We start from the raw sequence: 14,648 nt of genomic DNA, 5'->3' as shown, positions 1-14,648 counted from the left end.
GCATATTTCCGTGGATTTCCCACGAAATTCTGGGATCTTCTTCACTTCGAGTTTTTGCCTTAAAATCGTTTTGTATTCTTTCAAACTACCCAAACGAAAATACAAAATAAAATTCAACAAGTTAGAGTTTTACCTCATCAATGTAGGGTTTGATTAGAACCCATCTAGGGTTTTATAAAAAACAAAGGGAAGTAGTAGAAGCTATAGTTCACTAAAAAACAAAGAGAAGTGGTGGGAACTATAGTTCACTAAAAAACAAGGGAAGTGGAGATTGATGAGTTTTATCTGAGTTTTATCTTCTTCATTCATCTAAGGTTTGATAAAAAAACAAAAGGAATTGGTAGAAAATATAGTTTACTTTTAGTAGCACTAAAAGAATAAGAAGAAGACTAAGAAGAAGGAAGAAGAAGATGATGATGAAGAAGATGAAGAAGAAGACAACTTAGGTTTTCAATTTTGAACTATTATTTTGTTAATGGTCCACAAGTTAGTAACTGTTAGTATTTAATACTTTATGGAGTTGTCCCCTTATTAAATCAAAGTCAACTAAGTCAAGCATAATTGACTCGCACGGGCCCAAAAATAGTTGTCCATATAAAGAAAACAGTTGTCCACGTATTGGCTACCAAAAACATATAAAACTTAAAATGTTTTTTTTTGTTACTTAGTGTAATTAATTTTTTTTTTTTTAAGTTTAAAATTTGTATAATTTTTTCTTGAAATGTTATCAAGTTTATACATTTGGAAAGGATATTTATTAGCTTACTAATAAGATCCACTTTCAATATTTTTTATTTTAAATAAAATTCAGAAAAACAGTGTATTTTTCCTTTTTTTTTTTTTTTCTGCAAACTGGATTTGCAAAATGTAAATTGGAATTGTAAAATGTAAAATTGCAAACTGAATTTACAAGCTTTACATAATGGAAACTCGTTTTGCGGATCTTGTAAACTCGTTTTGCAGATTTTGTAAAACTCGATTAGCGAATCGATAACAAAGAAAACAAAGTTTATTCTTAAAAACTGAAAATTTTCTTCTTCATCAACATTAGATAAATTAGGCTTTTAGATTTGGGTGTCATAATCATTAACATCAATATCAAATTCATCGTCAACATTAGATTCATCGTCAACATTAGATTTATCATCATCAAAAATAAGGTTTCGATTTAGTAACCAATATATGGACAATCAAATACCTTATGTGGATTCCGGGCCTAGTGCAAATCAACTATATTTGACTTAATTGACTTATATTTAATAAGGGGATAAAACTATAAGGCCTTTATATTAAAACAATAACCTCCGGACCATAACAAATACAATAGATTTAAAATACAAAACATAACTGTCATTCAACTTCTTCTTTTTCTCTTTCTTCTTCTTTTTTTTCTTCTTTAAGAGATAAAGTCTGCGAAGAGCATTTTTGAAGATGACAAATTCAAACAAATCAGAGGCACCCATGTTGACGAACCTTCAAAAAGAGAGAGAGGGAAAAAAATAATAATTTTATATCCAAATCCAAAACTTCAATATGCTAGGTTTTTTCTTTATCAACATAATTGAGTTTTTGTTGAATAGCTCCAAAAATCTTGGTTTTTAAGGGAAGATTTGAGTTTAGTTTCTAAAGTTTTGGAAACTTAAAAACCACACAAATTGACCATGTTCGTGTTTCGTCGGAAACTCCCAAATTTTTGGTGTGTCAGAGGCGAAGTTGCCACGAAATCAGGCCAAAATTTTAAAAGTTTTCCACGAAACACGAGTTGGGCAAAAAATTGCCACGAAATTCACATAAATTCACCTTTTTAATGCACTGCCTATACCAGATAGTGTTCTTCCTGTGCCAAAGACCTTACATTTCGAAGTTTTCCGAGGTGCAAGGACTTTGAAAAAAACTTGTCAACTTTAGTTGACTAATTTTTTTTTCTAATTGTTAGAGTTAGAGGAAAACAATTTTGAGTGAAATATTTTTGTCTTCCCTTTTTGTTCTCCAATATTCCACCACCATTTATTATCCTCTCCGATAATGGCCGCCGACAAACGACCATTGTTACAATCTTCAATTTTTTTTAGAATTTTTCTTCTTTGTCCACATCCGACCACCATCACCACCATTATTTTCTTCTTCTTTCTTCTTTCTTCTTTCTTCTTTCTTCTTCTTCTCTCTTTTCCTCCCTCTCTCTTTTCTGGCGAAGAAAAATGACACTAGTTTGGGGATCTCCCAAATCATATTGTGATAATATTTGATCAGATGGTATTCAAACCCAAATCATTAATCTATTGTAATTTTTTTTTGAAATAACGACATTGGTCCTCAACCCCATTAATCTCTCTCTACTCCTAGGCTTCCAATAGTATATTCTCCGATTATTCTATCTTTTTGCCTCTTTTACTGAAAGTTCTTGTCTGATTTTAAACTTCGCAAGTTCTTGTAGATTTAATTAAATTGAATGATTCTCACAATTTATGATCTTTAGATCTTATCATCTTTCATTTTTCTTTTTACCTGAATTATGAGTTGATCAATAGAGTTTGTAGTCTATGTCAGGAAGGTATTCATTTTTTCCTCCACTGGTTTGGGTTGACTAGTTTGGGTCTTTGGGAGATCCCCAAACAGTAGAGATGAGATCATGTTTTATTGGTAAAGAGAGATTTATAAGTTCTACAAAGTGAGCTTCAAATTCTACCTCCCCATTCTTATGTGTTCTTTTACGGTTTTGAAATGTGTATGCTCTAATAGGAAGATAAAGAGATCTAAACAAAAGGCCCACTGTCATGTGCAAACTGAGTTTGAAATGGTTAGAATCCTTCTTCAACATACTTACACACGAGACAAGTAGTGGCTTCACAGTGGCGTTGTGTGCTGATGGTCATGGGATCGAAACCACCTCAATGCCATTTTGGGTGTTTTTTTCTATTTTAGTTTAGTAGCCAACAACAACCACAAATATCAAACTTTAATTCTATGAAATTTACTTGCAAATTCGATAGTTCTGACAATCGAAAGTAAATAACATTTATAAATTTGACGACTTTTCCACGATTTGGTAATTAATGTGTGCATATCGTACAAACTAAAGAAAACGTCAATTTTTTCCTTTTTTTCGTTAATATTGGTTGTGGGTTTTGGTCGAAAGATAACGTAAAGTCATATCTAATTTGTAAATTTCATAGCATTCTTGTGAATATGAGAAGGGTTCTTACTAAAGTTTGTTTTACATTGTAATATGAAGGGCCCTTATGAAATTTTGACACGGACTTCTAAAATCTCAACCACGACCCTGACGTACAAAGACATAATTTGGGCCATTAACGCATGGTGGTGCCCGTATTTGGTGGTAGTAGGTAGGAGATGAAGTGGTGGGAATTTGGTGTTAATGGTAGCAGAGGAATAAGAAGTGTTTTATTTCTCTTTAAAATTTTAAATTTCGAAAAATTTATCAAAATTTACATTTTCCTTCTTAAATGTTTTACACTGATTTTTTTTTGCCACCGTTTTGGGGAAAGCTATATTTTCGGGGAAGATGGTGAAAAACCAAAAAAATTCAATCCAAACGCACCTTTATCTCTCTTCTCTGGCCAACTCTCCCCCTCCGGCCACCGCCGGCCGACCGTCTCTCTCTCTCTTCTCTGTATCTCTCTCTTCTCACTCTCTCTAAGTTCCGGTGAAGAGAATGGTCCCCTCGCCGGAACCCTTCGTCTGGAAGACCAGACGAAGGTCGATTGGATCTGGACTCCAGATCCATGCGAGCTTCGCCTGGTTCTACCAGACGAGGGTTCCGGCGAAGGGGACTCCGGAACTTTGAAATAAACAAAAAAAAAAGAGGAAAAAAAGAAGAAAGAGAAGAATGAGAGAGAAGATAGAGGAAAAAGAGATAAGATAGAGGAAAAAGAGGGATGAAGAGAGAGAGAGAGGGAGATGGATGACCGGAGTTGTTGTCGCCGGAAATAATGGGCGTCGGAGTTGATTTTGGTGAGAAGGAAGATGGTGGAAGAAGAAATGGGTTGTGTTTAGAAGAAACAAAAAAAATTTGTTTCCACCCAAAACTTATTACCCCGAAAATTTTGCTTATTTCTTCAAAACACTGGCTTTTTTTTTTTTATTTCCCCGCAACCCTGCCCAATTCAAATGCATCAAAAATTTGAAGCAACCGGATGGAGAGGTTGGTGAGAGTGAGACACCCGACAACCCTCAAAGCTTATAAATAGTCTCAGTTGAACGAGAGATCTCACTGGTCTTCTCAGCCGACGCTTCTCCTCTCTCTCTCTATATCTCTCGTCGTATTTCCCTGCTCCATCATCTTCCCCGCTCTGTAAATCAATGGCGTCCGAAGGAATTCTTCTAGGAATGGGAAATCCTCTACTGGATATCTCCGCAGTAGTAGACGAGCAGTTTCTAGAGAAGTAATTCCAACTCTTATCTCTTTCTCTGGTGCATCCATTTTGTACTTTTTAAAACTCAATGAACACAGATCTGCATATTGTATTTGATCTTCTAGAATTTTGGGTTGAATCGTAGTTAGTTTTCATGTTTAATCTGATTCAAAAGGTCTTGTAGTAAAGTTTGTAGTTTTGAAATTTAAATACTTGAACTTTCAGTTGAAAATCTCAGTGGATTGTATCAAAACCTAGTAGTAGTTTAGATACTAGTTTACATGCTAATGGATTAATTTTACTAATTATTTTTTACCACCGCTTCTTCATTTGGTAAGTTTGTTAAAGAAGATTTTAGGTTGAAAAGCTTAGATCTAACATTTGGTAAGTTCATGTTTGGTCCAGACACTGTGTGTCTATTCTGAATTGCTTCGTCCACTTCCCCGTTTTACTGATAAACATGTTGTTTGAGATCTTAGGTCTTAAATAAAGATGGTTCTGTAGTTGTTTAGATAGATTGAGTAATTGATTTTGAGGAAGTGGACAAGAGGTTTCATTGTTTCATGAAATCATTTAATTTTAGTCATAAGGCGTATGAACTTTATATCTAAGTGACGATTTATGGACTAACTTGTAAGTTTAACTAGCAACATTTTGTGTTTCTTGGTGTTTGTGGTTTAAGTAGCAACATTTCTCTCTCAAGATTTCACATTTAAATGATTTTAGTTAGATTTTGAAAGGGGACATGTATTTGTCGTTGTAGTTACTTGTAATAATTTGTACCCTTTGATGCAATTTTACATGAATAATGTGGTAGAAACTAATTTTTGTTGTTGTATTTCCAAAGAAATATGTTCCACCCGGTGCATTACATCGATCTCCAGGTGTTCTGCTGAACAAACAATACCAGTCACGATTATATGCACTTCGCTTCTACAGTTGTATGAATGGTGTACCTGGTTGGGGTTTTTGTAGAACTTATCACATACTGTACAATGTTGGTCTTGTGTTTTTGTTAGTTGTTAATATGTCTTGATGGATTTGAGATCATGAATTACTTATGTATTTGCACACATAATTGACATTATATTGTGGTCGAGTACTGGTTAGTCACTGGATGGTTGAACATCACGTTTATGGCTCATGATACTTATTTCAGCTTTCTGTTTGAAAAGCTAAATAGTAAGCAGACTTTCTTTCTCTTATTTGCTCACAGATACGACCTCAAGACGGCAAATGCGATTCTTGCAGAGGACAAGCACCTTCCTATGTAAGCCCCTTGTTTCTGATGTGGGAACTTTATCTGCTCTGTGTTTGGTCTTTGAGATCCGTACCACTTTTTGAATTTTGCGACGTATTGCTCATTGTGTAGTTTATCTCTTTCCTGTGGAAGAAAAACATTAAAACCCTTGTTTCCACCCCAAGAGAAATGTTGACTGAAATGAAGCAGTTATTGGGTCCTTGTCAATCAATAATGTTGAGAAGTTGCTACATGACTTTCCGGTAGAATTTATCCCCACCTACAAGGCTACAACCAAGAATAGAATATGTATGCAAATATCAAGATTCAAGAATTCGTTAGATGAGATAACCATGATCACGCCATAATTGGGATTTGATAATTTAGATTACGTAATTTTTATGAGCATTCCTTTGGAAACTTTCAGTCCAAGTGTTTCTGCAGAACTAAGAATATTTTGTATTGTTCAGGTATGATGAATTGGCTACTAAATACTCCGTAGAGTACATTGCTGGAGGTAATGCAAAAATTGGTTCTTTAAGATGACGATGCTTAGTGAACTATGTTTATATTTCCACATGTTGTTTAATTATGTTTTTCATGCTATTTTGATATATGTAGGTGCAACTCAAAATTCAATCAGGGTTGCCCAGGTATAGTTCGAATTCCTTTCATGAACGCTTGAGTTTTTCCAGTTATATCACTATGCATTATAGAAATTAGTAAGTAGAGTGACTTTACCTGTCTTTTTCAGTGGATGCTTCAAACTCCAGGAGCAACTAGTTACATGGGGAGTATTGGAAAGGACAAGTTTGGTGAAGAGATGAAGAAGAACTCAAAACTTGCTGGAGTTAATGTGAGTTGCTTCTCCTTGTTTCATTTGTTACAGATCATTTTCACGATATATCGTGTAGCCTTTCTCTGCTTGTGTGTCTATCCTACTGACACTGCTACCCACTGATGACCAGGTTCATTATTATGAGGATGACGTCGCACCAACTGGTACATGTGCTGTTTGTGTTGTGGGTGGTGAAAGGTCAGCCCTGAATTTTCTATTCAGATGTGTTCTATTGTCATGCAATTTCCACTGACATACTTATTCTCGCAATAAATTATTGATATGATCCACCTTAAAACCCCTCATTCTGTACTCAAGTTAGGAGTAAAGTAAAGTATACTTTAGAGAAGAACCTATGCATATTGAAAATATTTTAGGTGAAGCTTCTTTTATATCTAAGTGAGGTAACTGATCACATGATAGCCACAAAAGAACCGCATCAATGATCTAGAAAATACACTATTTAAAAGTGTCTCTCTCTCTCTCTCAGGGTTGACGTGACAATTTCTCAGTGTCTTCGATTCTTGGTTAACTATGATACTGTTGGTGAGGTCTCCTCTACTTCTATATGTGATACTGAAAAAGCCCGATTTGTCCCAAATATGTGCAGGTCACTTGTTGCGAACTTGTCAGCAGCAAACAATTACAAATCTGAACATTTGAAGAGACCAGAAAATTGGGCTTTGGGTACGCCTCTCATCTCTTACTGCATGTTCCTTTTATACATTATTTTCAAGTCTAACTCTGAGTTGACTCTTATCATTTACCAGTTGAGAAGGCCAAATACTACTACATTGCCGGGTTCTTTCTCACTGTATCCCCAGAATCAATTCAACTTGTAGCTGAGCATGCAGCTGCAAAAAACAAGGTGATTGCTTGGATTATAATTGAAAACTCCCCCTCTAGTTTTGTGTTTTCCATAACTTCTTGTAGTAACTAAAATTAAAAGCATATACAGATCTTCACAATGAACCTGTCTGCTCCCTTTATCTGCGAGTTCTTCCGTGATGTTCAAGAGAAAGCTCTCCAGTAAGCTTCATTTTTCATCTACCTTGTACCTCATTCGTCATATGAAATATACTAATCACGGTTTTGTAATTATGTTTCTTTCTTTTGAGAATTTACTTTGGTATTTATATCAGAACTCAAATTCATTATCCAGGTACGTTGATTATGTCTTTGGGAACGAGACGGAAGCGAGAACTTTCTCGAAGGTTCACGGGTGGGAGGTAATGTCTCCGTATGTGATATAATTTAGATGCTTATTGTGTTTGAACAGTTCACCTGACTAAAATGTAATTTCTTTGCAGACTGACAATGTCGAGGAGATTGCTGTGAAGATATCCCAGTGGCCCAAGGCATCTGGACACAAGAGGATTACTGTTATTACCCAAGGTGCAGATCCGGTGGTTGTTGCTGAGGATGGGAAAGTGAAATTGTTTCCTGTCATCTTGTTGCCAAAGGAAAAGCTCGTCGATACAAATGGAGCAGGTAAATACTTACATTTTTCTTCTTTAAGCGCTTTAGAACTGCCAGGGTTCACAAACTTTAGGATCTTCTGTTCCCAACCTAAGATTAAAAAAGAAAATATTTGTAAGAAAAACCAATCCACATAAAGCAGAATTTTGCCAACGCCATCCGACGGCGATTCAAATCAAGAGTATCCGCAGAACTTGAAACTGTTTTATACCATCTTCAATTTTCCACAACTAACAGGGCATAAACGTAACGGCCTTAACCAATTAGGACTTCCTGACTAAGAGTAAAGAATCACAGTTGAGTCGTTTACCTCTGCTAACAAATTGACACAAGAAAATTGGGGGTTAACTCCAAATCTCCACTACAATCTTCCACCTAAACAGTGAAACCCTACAACAGGACATGTTAGTATCTACGTCATGCATAAAGTCTCTCAAAATATTGCAACTGATTAGGGAAGTGCCCAGAGTTTAGAGAGATGAACATGTTTTATCTGGTGAGAACGTTTTCATACTAAACTAGTAAAATCGCCATCTTTAAACTTTGAAGTACTCGAAAATGTATTAATTGCATATTGACAGAACAATAAATTTTGTGTTTTCGGTTTTTGCAGGAGATGCATTTGTTGGGGGCTTTCTATCTCAGTTGGTCAAGGACAAGCCAATAGAGGATTGCGTGAAGGCTGGCTGCTATGCCGCAAATGTTATCATCCAGAGGTCTGGTTGTACCTACCCGGAGAAGCCCGATTTTGAATAGGCCCAAATTTCTTTCGAGTTGGTTAGTAATAATTTGTCAACTTGATTAGTACCCTAATTATGTGGATCAGCAAACAGCGCGAAAGTAGATATTCAACAAGTTTTAAGTATTAATCTTTGTCGGCCGATGTATTACCCCAAGTTGAATTTCTTCTTTATTTCGAGTGTTATGAGAACAGAGGGGTAATTTTCAGAAATAAAAACAACTAAGATATAATGCTAGTGTTTGATTTTTCTTTCTTGTTTTCTACCATGGACCCATGGTTGATTGTACTACCAATTTGTAGCCAAACAGAAAGCTATAAACTACTCCTGCAATTTAAACCATGTACCAAAATGATCAAATTGTTGATTTGTTTTTCGAAAAAAAAACTAGGGAAGCCTTTGAGTACCTCAACAGCAAACTTTGGTACAAATAAATGGTGGATGTTACCGATAAACAATACTACAAAACATCTGATTCTAAAATAAGTTTGTTCCATCTGTTAGCCAAGACAAGTCCCATGGGGTTCCATTTGTTAGATAAGACAAGTCCGATGGGGTTCGATTGGTTAGATAAGACAAGTCCGATGGGGCTCGATTGGTTAGATAAGACAAGTCCGATGGGGGTTCCATTGGTTAGATAAGACAAGTCCGATGGGATGGTGCCAAATTTCCCACTGAAAATGACAACTACTTCGACAACACGACAAATGAACATCCGCACAAGCTTCTGTGAGCACTCCAATTGGACCATCTTTTTTTCTATTGCTGTCGAAGTTGTTAACCTTGGGCATAACTAACAACTTATAATTTAACCTTCCTACCTTAATTAATGATCATTAACTAGGAATCTGTATTGATGATCCTCAACTAGGAATCCTGTCTGAATTATTCCCCAATGGGGGTCCAAATACATGCATGGACATGGGAAGTGGTATCTCTCTTTCCCTCTGACTCTTGCCCATATCCAACACTAATGAGGAAGAGGTTGTGGATTCCCAGATCATAAATAAGTTACTCAACAACTCTCTCTCTCTCTCTCTCTCTCTCTCTCTCTCTCTCTCTCTCTCTATATATATATATATATATATATATATATATATATATACACATACACTGATACACACACATTCATGCACCAAGAATCCACCTTAAAACAAGATGATTAAATTCTTTTGATCAATTAATGCATCTTAAAATGCCTAAGAAACCAAATTACAGTCCATATACATAGATTCAATTCTAAAGAGATAATACTTGAACCAAATACTACTTCATACCCTAATACTATGCTAATTAATAAGCTTAATTAGAACAATAAGTCGCAGCAAATTAGTGAAAACTACTCAACTTTTTCTCTTATAAAATTAGTTAAATCTGATCATAAACTCCTTAGTATCTATCCTAAAAGAACTAAAAACTAGTTAAGAAGGAAAGAAAAAGATCTTTGTCTTCTGTGGAGTGTTAGTTCTAGCGGCGAAGCGAATCACATTGAGGAAAACTTTCTCTTCACAAGGGATACAAAGCTTTGAATGGGGTTGAGTGAATTCATACTCTTCTCTTGCTCTATCAAGCAATGCCATGAACAAGGGATGATTTAATAAGCTCATTTTGATGACAAATCTCTTGTATTTTTCTCCTACATATACTACCAAGTGACCCTTTGGGACATCTCTTGGAATTCCCATCATGGGTTTGGTTTCTTTCTTTGAATTCTCTTCTTCTTGATTTTCATGAAATAAAGTAGTAGTACTAGTACAATTAGGGTTATACCAAAGACCCCAACAATGCAAGCAACAATATTTATAAGTTGAAGTAGGAAGCACTAATTTACTGCTCATCTTCCTCCACTTATTAAGATATGCTTTCAAAAACTTACTCTTCATCATTGGTTTTGTTTAGGATTTGTAATTACTAGTTAAAAGATCAAAATGGAAGTGTGGGTAGAGAGAGAGAAAGAGAGAGATGGGTGGTATGCTTGTGACCATGAGTATGAGGTATATATAAAGAAAAGAAGTGTGCATGCCTCATAAGCCATTATTAGTGATTAAATTTGTAGGCATTAAATTGTTAAAAATGATGGTATCCAACTAGCTATACCCTATAGTGATTATGACATTTCTATATATTGTGATTTTGTGTGTGATAGCTTACCTATTAGAATATATGATGGATGGAGATGGATCAAGATTCCACTGACCAAGGTATTTGAAGATCTCTAATTAATAATACATTTCTTTTTGTAATTATTATAGACAGGGTCCTAGGAAAGTAATACCAAATCACTCTATAAATAGGAGTGAATTTTCACGTATTTTATTATTGAGTAGCATCAAAGTCATTCTAACGGACCATTAATCCTACATTTGTCGAGAATTCCTTTCAAGCGTGTGCGTGTTCTATTGCAAGATTTTAGTGGTCTATCATATATTCTAGTAGTACCTCAATTATGGTCTTCTTTATATTTCTTAAGGGCATGCAATTCTTTTCCCCTTTCATGTATACTTACTGCTAAGTTTGTATTTATCGAACTCAAAGTCATTGGTGTGGTGATTAGTTTTTTATATACTGATTGTTTGTGTATTTGTACGGATTGTTCTAACGCAACAATTTTGTATTGACTTACATGGAGCAATCATAATATTAACGCGGACAATGTCATTGTCACATAGCTTTGTGAGATTCCAAAGGAGGATTCTTAGAGAATTTATATAGGAATCTATAGGCCCATGAATAATCATTTTCAGAGGATTTCTAAAGATGATGGTACATTATTGTACACCTTTGGTACGAAAATGTACGATCCTCCTACTTTCTATGGGACTCTATCTAGAAAGTTTCATCATGAAATCAATAATATATAGTATGTGTTTGATCTTTCAAGGTTCCAAAGGTTGATTAAGACCCCACAAGTTGGAGAGAAAAAGATAAAAGGATAAGCTTATGGAGAAAATATGATAGAAGAATGGGGTGAGAGCTTCTTGGGGTTAGTGAAGCTTTTATCTATTTACTATTTCCCCATTCTCTTATCAGAATAAATATTGAAAACATGCCTACTCCGAATTCAATTTCATATTCATTTTATATAATTAATTTTTTGCATATTAAAAATTGAATGTTTGTGCTTGGGTGAATCTCTAAAAACATTATAGTCTAAGAAGTAGTTCAGTTGGTCTAATAACACTACGAATATTTTAAAGTATAATAACCGTGTACGGTGCACGTAGACATAGAATCATGTAAATGAGTTAAAATATACATAAACGGGTTAAACAAATCGATGACTAAAGAGAGTTTAATAGTTAATTTTATCCTAATTATGATAAACTAAGATGATATGAAGGTGAGGTCTGAAGCACTTAGCTCATATCAAAGATGGATTGACAACCTTTGAAAAACTAATCCATAATTGTTTAAGCTATCCATGTCTCTTTACTTTTTTGACTTTGGTCAATCTGTAAGTTCACTTTTATTCCACTACTTATCTTGTTCTTTTAGATTTATATGATTTTAATCTTCTTAGTGTTCTCCATTTTGTAAATGTTGCCATTCAACTCAATATTTAGTGATTTGTGTTTGTTTAAGTTAAAAAACAAATTTAAAAGATTTAGAGCAATTAATTAAGCTCTTAACTTTATCCCAATGTCAAATATAATCATCCTTGTCGGTTTAAAAAAAGATTTTAATGACGATTGAAATGAATCATATACTGATATACTACTAGAGACCATTAGAGCAATAAGAGAATTGTTCAATATTCAATCTAATTAAGTGATTGAAAAGGCAACCTGCGCGTATAACCTTTGTGTCTTGTAGTGATTTAGAGGTTTTGTCGACATTTTTCACTTAATTGGGTTTAATTATGATAACTTTAGGTTTATAAAGTGGAGCACATGCAATTTTAAATTTTTTTTGGAAAGACAGTGTAAGAAAATGATATAAGCCGTCATCGACTGCTAAGAAAAGGTTGCAATGGTGCATGCATACGTTTGTTTCTTATTTATTTATGGTTAACAAAACGTACCTAAAAGGACAACTTAGAGTTTTGCAAAAAGGAATTCTAGAATAGTATCCACAATTTCATCAAACAAAAAAAGAATAGTATGCCACCAAGTTTACAATAAGAACCTTCACATATTAATTTATAGATAGATGAGGCAGGGTGGTCGCTGAGAATTTAAAAGTTCGGTGTCAAATTTCAAACATGACCTTTTTGTATGAAAAACACAAAAGTTGAAAGAGATCATTTACGTAACCTTTTTTGTTTTGAAATGATTTAACCATAAAAGAAGGATTCAAATCGTTGAGAAATCTAAACTCAAAGTATGATGTCTATATATGGTTGGCTTAAGATTTTCGTTTAAAACTTCTCTACTTTGATGAGTCTTTTATTTTCATAAAATAATATTTTGGAATTGAAGAAATGAAATTAAATTATGAGAATAAGGAATCGACATTTAGGTGTCGTTTGGCAACCAAAAGTATAAGTACATTTGCTTGTAGTAGAAGTTGTTTTGCTTCAAAAAAGTAAAAAATTATCACAAGCCTGTTTGACAAAAATGTTATAAGTAAAAAAAAAGTCAAAAAGTTAGTTCGGTAATGTAATTTTCATTTTCTCATAAACATATTTGATTTCAATTAAATTTATTTAGAATTTTCATGATTACTCTTTCGGAAGAGTTGGTGGTGATATCAGTGGTGGTGGTGGTTGTGATGTTATTGAGGTGTGATGGTGGTTGTTGAGGTACAACGGTAGGGATATGGTTGTGGTGGAGTCGTGGAGGTACTGAATGATATATGTCCTTGGAGTCTGAAGGTATATCCTTCCGAAGGAATGCCCTTCGACCAAGATGCCAATGCGTACGATTTTGCTCATAGGATAATGATGACTTTATTGGAAGATCAATCAATCTGGTTCAATTAGGAGTCGTAATGCTTAGCTAGAAGCCGCTTACGATTGTCGGATCACTTCGGTTATCCGCGGCTAACATAGACCGGATCCTACAACGGGTTACACATAAGAATTGGTAACTTGAACAGTGAGAATAGACTAATGGGAACTAGTATATATATGGATATGATCCAGTCTAAGAGATAGAAAGAATCGGGCTCGAAAGATAACTCTGAAAAGGCAAAAACCCACTTTAAGAGGGCAACAAGGGATTCTCTTAAGGGGAGATCCCTGGCCGGCCTTATTAAGGGGGTGTGCCGAGCAGAGTAAGCCCATTAAGGACTACTCTGACCGGTCACACCATGGGGAAACCCTAATTAGGGTTTTCTCCATATTAAGAGTCCTAGTTAGTTTAACACTAACTTGTACTTATCTTTTCAGATGGACTTTTAGGATTCCTTATTTGAGTGGGACTCTACTAAGGTAATGCTTATATAAAGCCCCATTATGAGTTCAGAAATGGTGTGGATTTTTCTCTGAAGAAAATCATTCTCTTCACACAGCTCTTGGAGAGAGAGAGAATTTTAGAGAAAAAGTTCTTATTCTATCTATCAAGTCTAGAAGAAGCAGTTCTTCATCTCAACCTTCAAGAAGGTCCTAGCTGACTGAAAGAAGGGAGTTCGAGTTATACAATTCGGTGTCTCAAGTAGAGGAGCTCCACTTGAAGCTCTTTATCTTCCGAATACTGGTCGGAATTTAGTTCGTGGGAAAGCGGTTAAAGGTATTCTTCTTCCTTCTAGTTCATAGTTAGTTCATGTATAGATCCTGGATAACTTAGTGTTAAACATTAGATGTTTGAGATTCCGCTTACAACACTAGTTAGATGATTAGTATGTATTAGATACGTACAAAACCCTACAGTGAAATCACGAGCCGTTTGCATGAAACTATCTTTGGCTAGAACGAATTAGATTCAAACTTAAGATTGATAGATAAAATTGTTTGAATAACGATTCGGACAAAACTTTGATTAGTTTGAAAAAGTTTTAAACACAATCAAACATGTATTTGAAAGGGTTTCAATGCATAG

The 14,648-nt window shown here is 34.8% G+C and overlaps 1 protein-coding gene and 1 pseudogene across 1 annotated transcript; one reads left to right on the top strand and one right to left on the bottom strand.

The window, feature by feature from the left end:
- The first annotated feature begins 4,105 nt into the window (after nucleotides 1-4,105).
- Nucleotides 4,106-8,902, top strand: LOC147558258 (adenosine kinase 2-like). The gene is made up of 12 exons (XM_086659838.1): nucleotides 4,106-4,403; nucleotides 5,590-5,643; nucleotides 6,084-6,130; nucleotides 6,235-6,266; nucleotides 6,368-6,469; nucleotides 6,582-6,649; nucleotides 7,062-7,138; nucleotides 7,222-7,319; nucleotides 7,410-7,480; nucleotides 7,614-7,680; nucleotides 7,762-7,942; nucleotides 8,544-8,902. Exons 1-12 carry the CDS (start codon nucleotides 4,321-4,323, stop codon nucleotides 8,684-8,686), a joined length of 1,023 nt encoding a protein of 340 aa, XP_086515964.1. The 5' UTR covers nucleotides 4,106-4,320; the 3' UTR covers nucleotides 8,687-8,902.
- Nucleotides 8,903-10,091: 1,189 nt separating this feature from the next.
- LOC147558257 (protein SMALL AUXIN UP-REGULATED RNA 16 pseudogene) lies at nucleotides 10,092-10,556 on the bottom strand (annotated as a pseudogene).
- Between the last annotated feature and the right edge of the window lie 4,092 nt (nucleotides 10,557-14,648).

This window comes from Eschscholzia californica, unplaced genomic scaffold, assembly GCF_041429995.1.
Source record: "Eschscholzia californica isolate CP2 unplaced genomic scaffold, dmEscCali1.0.p SCAF_2, whole genome shotgun sequence".
Lineage (NCBI taxonomy): Eukaryota > Viridiplantae > Streptophyta > Magnoliopsida > Ranunculales > Papaveraceae > Eschscholzia > Eschscholzia californica.
This window is presented reverse-complemented; position numbering and strand designations above follow the sequence as displayed.

Excerpts from the sequence above, each read along its gene's own strand:
- LOC147558258 (XM_086659838.1), top strand. The coding sequence starts at position 4,321 with ATGGCGTCCGAAGGAATTCTTCTAGGAATGGGAAATCCTCTACTGGAT. Across the intron at positions 7,481-7,613 it reads GTTCAAGAGAAAGCTCTCCA|GTACGTTGATTATGTCTTTG; the intron begins GTAAGCTTCATT and ends TTCATTATCCAG. Across the intron at positions 7,943-8,543 it reads CGTCGATACAAATGGAGCAG|GAGATGCATTTGTTGGGGGC; the intron begins GTAAATACTTAC and ends CGGTTTTTGCAG.